At 44.9% G+C, this 15,100-nt stretch overlaps 2 protein-coding genes across 3 annotated transcripts; one reads left to right on the top strand and one right to left on the bottom strand.

Moving 5' to 3' along the window:
- Positions 1–2,903: 2,903 nt before the first annotated feature.
- On the top strand, positions 2,904–8,940 carry LOC125550581 (probable U3 small nucleolar RNA-associated protein 7). 2 transcript variants are annotated; one of them, XM_048713605.1, is made up of 9 exons: positions 2,904–3,078; positions 3,110–3,245; positions 3,635–3,758; positions 3,877–3,966; positions 4,596–4,728; positions 5,210–5,328; positions 6,545–6,612; positions 6,874–6,922; positions 7,686–8,940. In XM_048713605.1, the coding sequence occupies exons 1-9, from the start codon at positions 2,919–2,921 to the stop codon at positions 8,706–8,708; spliced, it is 1,902 nt and encodes a 633-aa protein (XP_048569562.1). In that variant the 5' UTR covers positions 2,904–2,918; the 3' UTR covers positions 8,709–8,940. The 2 variants fall into 2 exon arrangements, with proteins under 2 accessions (XP_048569562.1, XP_048569561.1); XM_048713604.1 differs by having other exon boundaries at positions 2,930–3,064; positions 3,096–3,245.
- Positions 8,941–10,442: 1,502 nt separating this feature from the next.
- Positions 10,443–11,829, bottom strand: LOC125553506 (probable CCR4-associated factor 1 homolog 11). Its single transcript, XM_048717278.1, has one exon. The coding sequence runs from the start codon at positions 11,612–11,614 to the stop codon at positions 10,709–10,711; it is 906 nt and encodes a 301-aa protein (XP_048573235.1). The 5' UTR covers positions 11,615–11,829; the 3' UTR covers positions 10,443–10,708.
- Between the last annotated feature and the right edge of the window lie 3,271 nt (positions 11,830–15,100).

Genomic DNA, 15,100 nt, shown 5'->3' with positions numbered 1-15,100 from the left:
GCATGCACATAGCTTAGCTTCGAGTGCGTCCCGAAAGTGAAACAATTGCCTACAGGAAGAGAAGATGATGGCACCCCTCTCATCCCTTAACACCATACCTGCACCAGCCGAGCCATCCTCAGCAAAGGAACCGTCAGTGTTTAACTTGACAAATCCAACGCTAGGAGCAGCCCACTTGGGGTCTGCACTTTTGCCTATAAGAGGCCGAGTTGCTCCATATAATATCAGGGATTTTCCTTTGGACGATTCAGCGGCAAGATTAGACTTTATGCCAATGATAGAGTCCAGGTAGCTCGTCAAAAATCTGCGTGAAACTTCCATGGGTGGCGGGGCTTTGTTGTGAACAATCTCGTTGCGTATATGCCACGCCCTCCACAAGTTCACAAAATTGAATAACATATTCACGGCTTTTGAAAAATGCTCATGAAATATTTTTTCTTGAATATGAAGAAACGTTTGCAAAATTTATTTTTTCGTGAATTTAGAAAATATCCAAGAATTATAAATATGTTCAAGAATTTTATTCTTTCACCAATTTTTGAAAAAAAAGAAATAATTCTATATCTATACCTAATATTAAAAGGAGGAAGCTTTCATAGTTCTCCATAAGTCACCCTTTTATATCCGTTGATTTTGTGTTGAACTTATGATTGATGGCTGAGATTTCTCTTTTCCTTTTTTTCTCCTATATATTTTTATTAAAAAAGAAAGGTTAACGTCTCCTGATCTGTTCCTTTCGTGGAGCCTCCTAGCGATCAAAGCGATCGGTCTCATCTTTTTCTGAGCAACAACGATCAATCTCCATCTGAATCCATCTCATTTTTTTTAAGATTGATCGCTGACCAGCGGAGAGACGCCCATCTAACCTGCGCGATCTCAGAGAAGCCCAACAAGTGCTAGCCCAGCCGGCCTTGCGGGATTGCACCAAGGTGTCGATCGGATCGATCGGACAGTCTAGATTGGTAGGGCACGAGATCGTACGTTTTAAAGTTTTTGCTACACAAGCGTGTCATTTCCAGTTTGTATGGTATTCAGCTTTTATTACGTGAACAATTCCGTCTGATGGATCGCTCAGATCGATTGCTAGCTCATGAAAAGTTCGTCGGAAAAACAAAACGGAAACGCCGACACGCACAAAGCCAGTAGGAGCATACACGCCGATCCAGTTGACAGCTTAGTCCGTCCACGCGCACGAGACACATGGCACCAGTGAAATCCTAGCAGCTAGCAGCAGCGGCGATGCCGGCGGCTAGCAGGAAGGGCGGGGACGGCCTCCCGCAAGAGCGACGAAGCGGACGGCGGTGGTTGGTGTCCACAGGCCACAGCATGGTAGCATGCAAAATCACGCCTATCGCTAGCAGCTAGCACCAACAGTGGGCCGGGAGAAGGGTGCTCAGCAAGCCACAACAGGTGGCCTGACGGTGTTGCGGACTTGCTGATGAAAGAAAAAGGGCCATGTTAGACAAGTTGCCGGAGCTGGCGGAAACGGTGAGTAGCCGGGCAAGGGAGGGAGGCGGGCGTGTCCAGGATGACATTGGTTTCTCTCACAAAATCATTCTCCGTGGCTGTAAGGAGATCAATTAGACTGATTCAAGATGAAAAATTGATGGCAATGAACGGATGAGGGCAAGAGGAAAACGCCGCTGCTAAATTTGTCATGTACGAAGGTCATGAGAATGAGTGAAAGAAAGGTAGTATCCGTAACTAAGTTTACTTTATTATGTCAACCTACTACTTTAGGAATTTTTAACATCCTCTACTATTTATTGGTATTCAGTTCATTATAACTATTTGTGTCGTCTTACAAGTATCATTGTAAACTTATAACCAAACTGAAAGGACTGAAAGAGTTGCTTGTAAAAGGAATAAATGGATTAAAGTAGTTTGTCATAATCTGTTTAATTGTATACGTACTTTGATAAAAGGAGATTAGTACAAAAATAAAATGAGTTTCTCTTAGAGCATTGTTTTCATTTAATAATTAATCTTGAACGTGGTATGATGAAGACAACCTTACTGGAATTTTTGGCTGGCTTTGTAATGAAGTTCTGGCGATCGACGAAAGTTAGATTGTCTTTGTAATCTTTTACTAGCAGCGTATTCCGAGATTGCACTGAAACAATTATTTGTTGAGCGTTGATCAACCAACAGGTTTGTTATTTTTAGTTGCTCTACCAATTGGAGTATTTTTCCCCTTATAGTTCTAATGGTACATGTCAAGATTTTTGACCTATTTTGTTTCTCAGTAAAAGTTTAGTTTCAATGCACAAAATCAGATAAACAAGATGACTGTTAAAGTATTTCATTTAAGTTCCACAGATCTTGATAAACTAAATTTATTATGAACAGTGATTGTGTTTTCCACATACAATTCACACTAATTTTGAATACACAATATTTACTTTCTCCCAGGACACCGCACGGGCATATATGACAGGGAGGTCTTAAGACATCAAAGGGTTTTTTTCTTCCGTTGCAACGCACGGGCATGTTTGCTAGTAAACAATAAAAAAAACCAAAATACTTTTTTTTAGCATCAGTACAGACACAAGCGCTCATATACATGCGCATACACTCACCCCTATGAACGCACACACGCACACCCTACCCCTATGAGCACCTCCGAGAGACTGAGCCGGCATATCATCTTGATAATGCAATCACCAGGATTTAAACCCTGATGGGTTGGGGATACCACTGTCCACCTAACCAACTCAACCACAGGTTGATTCGTAAAAAAAAAACCAAAATACTACTACTGGACAAAACCGATAATTACTAACCGAATAAGTACACATTTTTCGGTTTTATAACCCCTGATTAACCGAAAAAACGAAGTAGTATTACCACCACAATGTTTAGGCCCATTGTTTCTCGCTAAAGGCCCGAGGCCTGAAGGCCGACGTGGTGCGCTGGTGATGTCCTATCGTGCCCTAGTTCCCTGTCGTGCCCACACCCGAGCGGCCGAATCAGCCATCGCAGCGTGCCGCCGCCACAAGCGCTGCTCTGCCTGCTTCGCCACCACAGGCCCTCGCCCTCGTCAGCGCCGCCGCCGCCGACACAGGCCCTCGCTAGCCCCTCCGCCGCCGACACAGGCCCTCGCTAGCCCCTCCGCCACCACCCTCCCTTCCTCGCCGTCGCCTCCGCTGCCGCCCCACGCCTTCCCTCCAGGCTCCTGCCCCGCTACGCAGCGCCGGCAGTCCAGCACGCCGAAGAAGACCGTCGCCCGGCGCATATACTTTCAGGTATACTACCATTATCAATTTCTTGTCTGCACGCCTCTTGTGTTTGACGCTACATATTCAGGATGTTATGCTGTCAAAAATTGAAACACAATCCTGCTCAAAGTGACAGAGTCTGAAACTGAAAGTCGGCGCTTTCATGTTCTGTAGAATTATCGGTTTTACTATTTCAGGTGCAAATTTCGGTTTTCACATCCCACTAACCGAAAGAAAAGCCAGGTCTGGTGGAGTAGCAGTCTATTTTTTTCTTCCAATAGAAGCCAGGCTAGAAGAATGTTGCTGCTGCGAATTTAACTTGTCAATTCAAGATATCCCCTCGAGTCTTGTTTTGAAGAGTGGCTTTGTTTGTATTTGCTCACGCATCCGCCTCACAGTTTCCATTTTCCATGCAGGGTGAGCAGGATGGGGATCGCTACCGAGGAAGATCCCAAAGAGATGAAGAACCACCAAAACTCCGTGGATGAAATGGAGATGAAGGTGGTCAGGTTTTCGCGGGGGAAGGCTGCTAACTTGTCGGTAGGATAATTACTCTCCTACAAGTGTAGTCGTTGAAGTTCAGCACTAGTTGCTTTGCTATCTCTGCTGATTGAAAAGCATGTATTGGCATTTTTGTTTCATTGTGATTCTGTTGCAGGCTCTGCGTGATAAGAAATTGAAAGGGCAGCTCACCGGAAAAGAGAAGCTAATCGGAATATCTGCCAAAGCTGCTGCGCAGGCTGAAAAGGTGCGGTATTGTGGATTTGTTGTAGAATGTCTCTGAATTTGTTGCGACAAGCACATGTATAAGTAGCTGAATAACAGTGAGTATGATATGATGGAATCTGGTATTCTGTACTGTTGACTTACTACAATACAATATTCTATCATATAGCTCATCTCTAGTTGTTCAGTAGTCTTTAGCCGTTGACTGGCATCATGTGGATCTGTTTGGATGAAGTGATGGACCTATATTTATAGGATTTACATGTTAAGTGTGATATGGTTTTATCTGGTGTTCTTCCCAAAGAGGTGCTAGTCGTCGAGTAGGGTTTTATTCATGTCCTGTGCAGGAAGTAAAATTACTGTATTGCTGATAATCCCTTTGGAGTTCCTTTAGGTTAATTCATACTACCTCATGGGCAATGATCGACATATCTATCATTTTCGTGCCTCTTTGATGTACTTTTGCATAAACTTATGGTGCTTATTGGCAGCAATATACCAATTGACCCATTGAAATTCCCTGCGGTATCTATTTTTATTATTTGGCCACCTTATGCTTCTTGATCTTTGTATTTAACATATTTCGAATTTGACTTTTGCAAACATGGGAGACTTTCCATATTACTGATTTGTTGCTAACTCAATTTTCAGTGGTTTTTACCTATCGAGGGGGGCTACTTGGAGCCTGAAGGTTTGGAGAAGACATATAGATATACGCAGGAACAGATTCGTGGTGATGTCGACATTTCGAGTAAAAGAAAACCATTTGATATGATCTTACCTGGTAAATATGTAAACAAAAATTGTGTTCTTTGAAGCTGTGCCACCATTGTTACATGATCCAGTACCAATAACAACAATGTACAATACAGATGTTGATATGGAACATCATTGATGATACTTGTGTTCTTGTGTAGTACAGTTAGTTGATTAGCATTTCCAAATTGAAGTATTTTATTTCCTGATACTTATTTGGTTTGTCTTTGTAAGACTTGTACCCTTCTTATTGTGTACATGAGAGAAGGCCAATAGTTAGTTTTCTGAATGTTTATAACCATATCATCATAGAGTTATTGGCACTATCAGGTTTTTGTCATTAACAGTTTTACTTATTTGAATAATGGATGTGAGTTTTTCTATGCTTGCATGTGCCGACAGATATATATTTAATATCTATATTGCCCCATTGATGAATGCTGACTGTCAACTTCCTTATATGTATGCAAATTGAGTTAAGGGGGCTAACTAGCTCATTTTTTATGCAGAACTTGGTCCTTATACTCTAGAATACACCTCAAATGGTCGGTACATGATCGTAGGTGGGAGAAAAGGTCATATTGGTATGATGGATATGTTGAGTATGAATCTCATCAAGGAGTTTCAGGTCAGCTCACAGAACTTTTAGCAGTTTCCCAGCATGTTGGATTTTGGTAACACATTCACCACTTGAAGTTTAGTGCTTTTTTCAAAAATTAAGCTGGCAAGATTGGTCTAGTATGATCTTAAATGTTTAGTGAAAATGCAGTTGTAATAAAAGTGTGTGCCTTCCATGCAACCAAAAAACTAACAGAAGGTTGTAGTGTGGTTCTATTCCCATGAGAAAAATAATAAAAATGCTGAGCAAGTCCTCACAAAATTTTCCATTGCCTCCTTGTCGGGATTTTTATGCATATTTACTTACTGCAATGCTTTCCAAGGTTCAAAAAAGGACTGCGCTAGGTGGGTGATGGGCCTAGGCGGCCACCTGGAACATGACAGTAAGCAGGCAACTGGACACCTGAGCCCAGCACATTGCAACTGAGGGCTAGAATTACATAGAGCAGAGTGAGGGAGAAGTGAAGGTGGAGTTACAGTCCAGGTCGTTGTAGCAGGAGCGTGAAGTTTCACAGTCACGGCAGCAGCGAGCCTCCATGTTGTGGCTGTAGGGGGGGGGGGGGGTTGGGGGGGTGGGGGGGGGGGGGGGGGGGGGGGGGGGGGTTATGGAGTCTGGAAAGATGATGTTCTCATGTCATGAATATGGTGATTTCTGGCTCGTGTGGAACCCTAGCTTTACCAAGCCATTTAGGCATCCATCTAAATCATTCATGTATCCCGATCGTCTACATATCTGCTATTTATGGGCTTCCCCCATGCATGTCCGTCTTCTGCTTCACGAGGGTGCCTTCGCTTCATAATTCTCCTCGCACCGCAGCCGCCAGCCGCTCTTCTCGCTGCAGGGCTGCTGCTCCTCGTGTCGCCGCCACCTCTTGTCTGCTGCCAGAGGATGTTGATTCCTCACTGGAGGACCTTACTGGCCGCCTAGGGCTGTAGCACCGCACCATGGAGCGCCTAGGCAGCGCCTATTTTGTGTTTTGGTCTTTTGGACCTTGATGGTCTTTATTGTCACAAAGACTTTCTGGTGTTCACATTTGATGATGATTAAAGAAAATGATCCCTCCTATTATTTCTACCTGGTCAAATCCTACTCTTGTCTCCCACTTTTCTCCAGAACTATCCTTGTCTTTTATAATTACAGTGACTAGACACTTTGGTTGCACTTTATGCACATACTTTACTTCTCTGATCCTCTATTTTTAACACTTCTGATCCTCTTTTTATAGGTGAGGGAAACTGTGCGCGATGTGGCATTCTTACACAATGAGCAACTCTTTGCAGTCGCCCAGAAGAAGTAATTTCTTGACCCTGTTTAAGCTTTGCGACATATATCCCTTGCTCATAAAATATATCAATATGTTTCGTCTGCTAGTCTTAGTTTGATTTCCGGCCACATGGCTAGAGTTATGCAGCATGACTGCATGATTCACTACATTATTCTATATATAGTTATATACTACCATGAACCTTGAAGAGTTGTTGTGACCACTCATGCTGATTTTGGTACCATTTCTTTGATTTTCTAGAGTTCTTAACAAGAGTATTGTTGAAACAGGTACCCCTACATATACAATCATCATGGCACAGAAATTCACTGTTTGAAGGTAAGTAATTTTGAATACCTTTGCGTTCTTGGTAACTATGCTCTAACTATTGATGATTTTCATAATTTATTGCAATACTGTTTCATCATTTAACACATGCTTGCATTCATTATGAGAAAAGACTAGATAATAGTAAAATAGAATACAGAATATCCCTATTCCCATTTTCTTATGAACCCTGCAGAACTGATGAATGATATATTGATATATCTCAATTATTTATGTAGCTACGTCAAAATGATTTGGTCCTAAATGAGCTCATCTCAATACCAAACTCATTTGTACTAAAAGTACTGCGATGTGCTGATTCGTACTAAACTTGGAGAACTAGTAAAGTAGCATGGCTCTGCTCCGATCTCGATGAGCTGAATAGATTGTTCCATTAAGGTTGAAGGAGAAAAATTACAAAAAGTTTGATTACATGAGGCCCCAGAAGGCTTGCCCCCCATCCACCTGTGCTAACGCTAAGATTACATCTCATCCATGGCCGCCGTTTCTACCGTACCGCGTTAATGAATATAATATTTTTTTTCCACAGAGCATTCCGAGATGAACTTATTTGTACTAACTATAAACATTCAAGCTACTGCAAGTTTGTTGTTTGGTAATTTCTTTTGAAAATGCTTTTGTTTCTTAAGCTGTAGAAGCATAATTTTAGAGCTGCTCATCATCCAGCTTGTACTTGGTGTATATATATCCAAGACATGACATCTCTGAAATAGTTGTAACTTCTCTGATCTCTGACAATTCTTCTGTTTCACAGGAACATGGCAAAGCGCTGAAACTTCAGTTTCTGGATAAACACTTCCTCTTGGCATCGATAAACAGCTTTGGGCAGCTCCACTACCAAGATATGAGCACCGGCGAGATGATTGCAAATCACAGGACAGGTCTTGGGCATACAGATGTTATGCGGGTAAATCCGTACAACGCTGTCATCGGCCTTGGGCATGCTGATGGCAAAGTTACCATGTGGAAGCCAACCAGCGTGAAGCCACTTGTCACAATGCTGTGCCATAATGGCCATGTGACTGCTGTTGCATTCGAGAGGGGTGGTCATCTTATGGCAACTGCAGGTCTTGACAAGAAGATTAAGATTTGGGATCTCAGGAAGTATGAGGTTGTGCATACACACGCTGCACGAGCTGAGTCCTTGGATTTCAGCCAGAAGGGGTTGTTGGCCGCCAGTGATGGATCTCTAGTAGAGATATACAGGGATGCTGGGGGCCATGATTATAAAGTTTATTTGAAGCATAGGATGGTAAAGGGATATCAGGTCGGTAAGGTTTTGTTCCGCCCTTACGAGGATATCTGTTCGATTGGGCACTCCACGGGGTTTTCTTCCATTCTCGTTCCTGGATCAGGCGAGGCCAACTTTGATACCTTTGTTGAGAACCCTGTGGAGACTGCCAAGCAAAGGAGGGAGAGGGAGGTGCATGCTCTCCTCAATAAGCTTCAGCCGGAGACTGTGATGCTTAACCCAAATATGATCGGTAACGTGAGACAGCCAAAGAAGAAAGAGAACAAGACCAAAAAAGAAGTCGAGGAGGAGATTGAAGATGCGGTGGAGGCCGCCAAGAGCACGAAGGTGAAGAATAAGACCAAGGGCAGGAGCAAACCCAGCAAGCGGGCCAAGAAGAAGGAAGAAGAGGTCCTCAGAGCCAAGAGGCCTCTACTGGACCAGTACAATGAAATCGGTGGGCATCCCGACAAGAAACAGCGGGTCGGCGACAAGGCCGAGCTGCCAAAGGCCCTGCAGCGGTTTGCCAAGAACAAGCAATCATGATCTTGTTTATCTAGCAGTTTGTGCTGTAGTATCATCTATCATGTAGCTGGCAGGTAGTATTTGAGTCCATGTGGACATGCCACATGAGACAACGGTGGGAAAGGATGCAGCAAATTTTTGTCTCGAAATAACTTGATGTTCTAGTTGAAATTTAGCTCACTTCTTGAGTTGGACATCCTATTATCTTGTATGAATGGGCTAGGCTTGGGGCTTGAGAGGTTTATTTGATGTATTGGTGGAGCCTTTTGGGTTGGGTGTCAACACAACTTATTGTGCAAGTTACATGTGCATTTTACTTATGGTGAGCACCACACTGGGAATGCTACAACCTAGAATGTGTTTGGTTTAGAAAAGGTTAAGTAGATGTAATCAAATCAGATACTTCCAGCTCTCTTCCATTTGTAAGTATGATGCAACAAGCCACCAACTGAAAACAACCGAAATAGGAATCAAAATTCAAACCAACGGATGACCGAGATAATTCAGATTTGGTAGTAATTTCATGAGAGCTCAATCGCAAGAATTAGCACATGCGCGCAGAAAGAAGCGGACGATCTGGGGTGGGTGCTTTAGGGGAAGTATCAGGTGATGCAACACTAACATGCTCCGACTTTGAAAAAATAAAAATCAAATCTAAGCGTGTCAAAAAAAAATCCGATTTTTTGTATGGATGTTCACAAGACATGTCTACAACCAATGAAAAATTCAGATCAAAATTCGAAATGCAGAAAGAAATACAAAAACGACAAATCCATCCAGCATTTGAAATACAGAAAGGACAAAAATAAAAACTCAACGCTATCCATGCCGGATTTGTCTTTCCGTTTCTCTTTATGGATTTCGAATTTTGACTTGAATATTTTAGGAGCTGTGCATACATGTCTTGTGGACATCCACAAATACTTGTAGATTTTTTTGACACATTTAAATTTGATTTGTTTTTGAAATGGGAGCATTCTAGTGCTGGTAACACTAGATATTTTCCTGGGTGCTTCGAGTGCCATCATGAATCCTCTGGTTTTGAAGCTCGGCTGCCTACTTCCTCACGAGCATGCTTCGGTTAATTGAGAATATAACTAGATCGTTGATTAATTGAGAAGCGAGGAAGTAATTAGCAATGATATTTCATTTTCCTCTCTCCTGTAGAGGGGCGCAGCTAGTGTGACGTGTCTTGGAAAAATATGATGCATATATTTAAAACTTGATTTGCTACCTGGGCAACATTACTATTTTTCCGAGAGTATGACGAGCAAATTGCATAACAATTTTTCTTGTATAAAGTTAGAAAAGAGTTTACAAGATATTTCTTCAATAGAACGCTGCTAGGTAGTGTTGCAAAAAATAAAAGAAGGAACTGGGTATCTTTATACTATAACTTCAACATATTTTTTGCGATTACATGGACAACATTACTATGAAGCTATACTGAAAAAAAAGGAAAATCTAATACTTGAACTTCAAAAGTGGAGTACTAATAATTTTTCAGACTTCAAGAACTTGATCAGAGCTACCAAAGGATGCAAGTCGGCATAAGTCTTCCTTGCACGAACTTCAAAGTATCGACTCAGCATAGTTGGTGTCAGATCGACGTAGTGGATGCCTGTACGTCGGTACCTCTCCAAGTCAACCGCCGAACTCTCTGTACTTCCTTGCTACCTACCTGTTACCTGAACTTTTTTGTTGTTGTGAAACTATGAAACTTTACTGGGCTACTATGAAACTTCATTGAAACGGAAATTTTCGTACTCTATGCTTGAACTTTTTAAAAAAAACTAGTACTAAGAGTACTCTCTTCGATCCATGTAAGTGCCGCTGGTTTGGTACTCTCTTCGATGGGAAGGAGTACTATTTTTTTTTGTTGACTTTTTTCGAAACGGAATTCTTCAGACTTCGGACTTCAAGGGCTTGATCAGAGTTACCATGGACGCAAATCAGCATCAGTCTTCCTTGCACGAGCTTTGAATTCTGAGCTCAGCATTGCTGGTGTGAGATCGACCTAGCTAGTGCAGGCCTTTAAGAAGACCCCGGTATTTTCGCACGTCGCCGCCGAGCTCTACGTACTTCAGCCGCATGAAGACCTGCAGCGCGTGCACGCTGGCAGCAGCTGCGAGGCGAGGGCTCCCCAGCGGCGGATGGAAGCCGAGGTAATCGGCGATGTGCTCCAGCCCGATCGGCATGGCCGGGCAGTCGGCCGCCATCCTGACGACATCATAGACCTGGTCGCCGAGGTAACGCCGCACGGCGCCGTTGAACCCGGCCACGTCTCGCGGCAGGGCGGCCCCGCCGGTGACGACCTTGAGCAGGTACGCGACGTGGTAGGCCCCGGCGTAGGTGATCCAACTCCGCGATCGCCCACGCCGAGCGCCGACCAGGCCGGATTCAAACAGCTTCTTGCTTAGCATGTCGGCGCTGACGCCGTGGTCGCGGAGCGCGCCGACGTCGAGGCCGCGGCCGGCGAGGTACGCGAGGGAGTTCTCGTCGCGCGGGTCGGCATGGGGGCGGAAGTCGCGGAGGTTGAACTCCCAGGCGGCGATGTACCCGCCGTGGCTGTCGTAGAGCGCGATGCCGACCTGCAGCGGCTTCAGGTCGTCGACATTGGCCTTCACGAGGGCGTAGCGCTCCTCCACGGTGAGGGCGTTGTGGTCCTTGCCGGGGTGGTGGACGACGCCCGGGTAGTGCACGTCGACGGCGACGTACTGGGCTCTCCTGGCGACGTGGCAGAGGTTGGCCGATTCATGCTTGAAGTTGGATGCCCACACGGAGCGCACAGGGACTGGCCACGATGCCCATACCGGCGACATGGGTGCATGGTAGAAGTACGGCGGGGGCTGCATCGGGAACGTATGGTGGAAAGGTGGCGGCGGCGGCGGCGGAAACACTGGGAACATACCGGCGGCCGGGTTCATGCTGATCGATGCCTCTGATCAACAGGAGAAGCTTGTAGCTCTGCGTTCGTGTTAGCTAGGCGGGTGGTGTGTTCGCATTATAAGGAAAGGAGAGGAAGTAGAGTCGTTGTCGTAGTCGGACGAGGAAGGATATTGCGGTGGTCGGACACGGATCGGCTGTAATTCAGAGAAGCTAAGCAGCGTGGGTCATACGAACTCTTTATATTTTTTTGGGCAGGGAAGTGGGCCATAAGAACTCGCAGCGTGGGGAAGTATCAGGTGATGCAACACTAACATGCTCCGTCTTTGAAAATAAAAATAAAAATCAAACCTAGGTGTGTCAAAAAGATCCGATATTTTTGTGTGGATGTTCACAAGACATGTCTACAACCTATATAAAAAATTCAGATCAAAATTCAAAATACAGAAAGAGTTACAAAAACGATAAATCCAGCATTTGAAATACAGAAAGGACAAAAATAAAAACTCAGACACTAACCAATACCATGCCGGATTTGTCTTTCCGTTTCTCTTTATGGATTTCGAATTTTGACTTGAATATTTTAGGAAAACATTTAAAACCGGAGCACCGGCCAAGTCTTCAGCAGGCAGCCTCGCGCACGTTGGCCCATGTGATGAAGCAACCACCAGAAACGTGACACGTGTGTCCCTTATCCCTTTGCTCTGAACACCCGTAGGCACTTCTTTTTCCACGCAAAGGAACTCTTCTTTCTCTTTCGTTTTGAAGACGATGAGGGATGTCGCCGAGGGTCGGACGCCGGCGCTGGAGACGACACGCTCGACCCTGCGATGGGGCCGACATTTTTTGGCCGGAACCGACCACCGATGGAGCTGCAACCATGCATCAGAAATGCTGGAACTAGCCGTCGGAAGAGCTACAACCGGGGGCACCAACCATGTTGGAACCGGCCATCGCCGGAGCTACAACCGGCCGCGGCAGAGCTGCAAACGGCTGTCGGAAGTGCTGGAACCTGCCACTAGAATTTCTGGAACCAGAATCAACAGAGCTGCAAACCTGGCGCCGACACGCTCGAACCTGTTATCGTCGGAGTGTTGGGGAACGTAGTAATTTCAAAAAAAAAATCCTACACACGCGCAAGATCATGGTGATGCATAGCAACGAGAGGGAAGAGTATCGTCCACGTACCCTCGTAGACCGTAAGCGGAAGCTTTATGAGAACGCGGTTGATGTAGTCGAACGTCTTCACAATCCGACCGATCCAAGTATCGAACGCACGGCAACTCCGAGTTCTGCACACGTTCAACTCGATGACGTCCCGCGAGCTCTGATCCAGCAAAGCTTCACGGGAGAGTTTCGTCAGCACGACGGCGTGGTGACGGTGATGAGGATGCTACCGACGCATGGCTTCGCCTAAGCACCGCTATGATATAATCGAGGGGGGTTATGGTGGAGGGGGGCACCGCACACGGCTAAGGGATCAATGATCAACTTGTGTGTCTAGAGGTGCCCCCTGCCCCCGTATATAAAGGAGTGGAGGAGGGGAGGGCCGTCCCTCTCTAGGGCGTGCCATTGGGAGTCCTACTCCCACCGGGAGTAGGATTCCCCCTTTCCAACTTGGATTAGGAGAGGGAAGGAAGAGGAAGGAGGGAGGAAGTAAAGGGGGGGGGGGTTCGCCCCCCTCCCAATTCGGATTGGGCTTGGGGGGAGGGGGGCGCTACCTCCCTTGATCCTTTCCCCTCCTTTCCACTAAAGCCCAATAAGGCCCATATACCTCCCGGGGGGTTTCGGTATATTCCCGATCTCACCCGGAACCATTCAGGTATCCAAATATAGTCGTCCAATATATCGATCTTTATGTCTCGACCATTTCGAGACTCCTCGTCTTGTCCCTGATCATATCCGGGACTCCGAACTACTTTCGGTACATCAAAACACAAAAAACACATAATACGATTGAGGGAGTCCTGGATTAGGGGGTGTCCGGACTATACCTTCAGCCGGACTCCTGGACTATGAAGATACAAGATTGAAGACTTCGTCCCGTGTCCGGAAGGGACTTTACTTGGCGTGGAAGGCAAGCTTGGCGATACGGATATGCGGATCTCCTACCATTGTAACCGACTTTGTGTAACCCTAACCCTCTTCGGTGTCTATATAAACCAGAGGGTTTTAGTCCATAGGACAACATACACAACAACAATCATACCATAGGCTAGCTTCTAGGGTTTAGCCTCTCCGATCTCGTGGTAGATCTACTCTTGTACTACCCATATCATCAATATTAATCAAGCAGGACGTAGGGTTTTACCTCCATCGAGAGGGCCCGAACCTGGGTAAAACTTCGTGTCCCTTGCCTCCTGTTACCATCCGGCCTAGACGCACAATTCGGGACCCCCTACCCGAGATCCGCCGGTTTTGACACCGACAACGATCATCACCGAACTTTAAGGGTGCGGACCCTACGGGTTCGAGAACTATGTAGACATGACCGAGACACGTCTCTGGTCAATAACCAATAGCGGAACCTAGATGCTCATATTGGCTCCCACATATTTTACGAAGATCTTTATCGGTCAAAACGCATAACAACATACGTTGTTCCCTTTATCATCGGCATGTTACTTGCCCGAGATTTGATCGTCGGTATCTCAATACCTAGTTCAATCTCGTTACCGGCAAGTCTCTTTAATCATTCCATAATACATCATCCCGCAACTAGCTCATTAGTTACAATGCTTGCACGGCTTATAGTGATGTGTATTACCGAGTGGGCCCAGAGATACCTCTCCGACGACCGGAGTGACAAATCCTAATCTCGAAATACGCCAACTCAACAAGTACCTTCGGAGACACCTGTAGAGCACCTTTATAATCACCCAATTACGTTGTGATGTTTGGTAGCACACAAAGTGTTCCTCCGGTAAACAGGAGTTGCATAATCTCATAGTCATAGGAACATGTATAAGTCATGAAGAAAGCAATAGCAACATACTAAACGATCAAGTGCTAAGCTAACGGAATCGGTCAAGTCAGTCACATCATTCTCCTAATGATGTGATCCCGTTAATCAAATGACAACTCATGTCTATGGTTAGGAAACTTAACCATCTTTGATTAACGAGCTAGCCAAGTAGAGGCATACTAGTGACACTATGTTTGTCTATGTATTCACACATGTATTATGTTTCCGGTTAATACAATTCTAGCATGAACAATAAACATTTATCATGAAATAAGGAAATAAATAATAACTTTATTATTGCCTCTAGGGCATATTTCCTTCAGTCTCCCACTTGCACTAGAGTCAATAATCTAGTTCACATCGCCATGTGATTTAACGCCAATAGTTCACATCACCATGTGATTAACACCCATAGTTCACATCGTCATGTGACCAACACCCAAAGGGTTTACTAGAGTCAATAATCTAGTTCACATCTCTATGTGATTAACACCCAAAGAGTTCTAAGGTGTGATCATGTTTTGCTTGTGAGAGAAGTTTAGTCAACGAGTCTGCAACATTC

This window comes from Triticum urartu, chromosome 4 (genome assembly GCF_003073215.2).
Source record: "Triticum urartu cultivar G1812 chromosome 4, Tu2.1, whole genome shotgun sequence".
NCBI classification, from domain to species: domain Eukaryota; kingdom Viridiplantae; phylum Streptophyta; class Magnoliopsida; order Poales; family Poaceae; genus Triticum; species Triticum urartu.
This window is presented reverse-complemented; position numbering and strand designations above follow the sequence as displayed.

What these genes read in the sequence shown, in the direction of transcription:
- LOC125550581 (XM_048713605.1), top strand. Translation starts at nt 2,919, where the DNA reads ATGTCCTATCGTGCCCTAGTTCCCTGTCGTGCCCACACCCGAGCGGCC. An exon ending in CTGCTGCGCAGGCTGAAAAG is followed by an intron (nt 3,967 to 4,595) that starts GTGCGGTATTGT and finishes CTCAATTTTCAG; the next exon opens with TGGTTTTTACCTATCGAGGG. An exon ending in ATTTGATATGATCTTACCTG is followed by an intron (nt 4,729 to 5,209) that starts GTAAATATGTAA and finishes TTTTTTATGCAG; the next exon opens with AACTTGGTCCTTATACTCTA.
- LOC125553506 (XM_048717278.1), bottom strand. Translation starts at nt 11,614, where the DNA reads ATGAACCCGGCCGCCGGTATGTTCCCAGTGTTTCCGCCGCCGCCGCCG.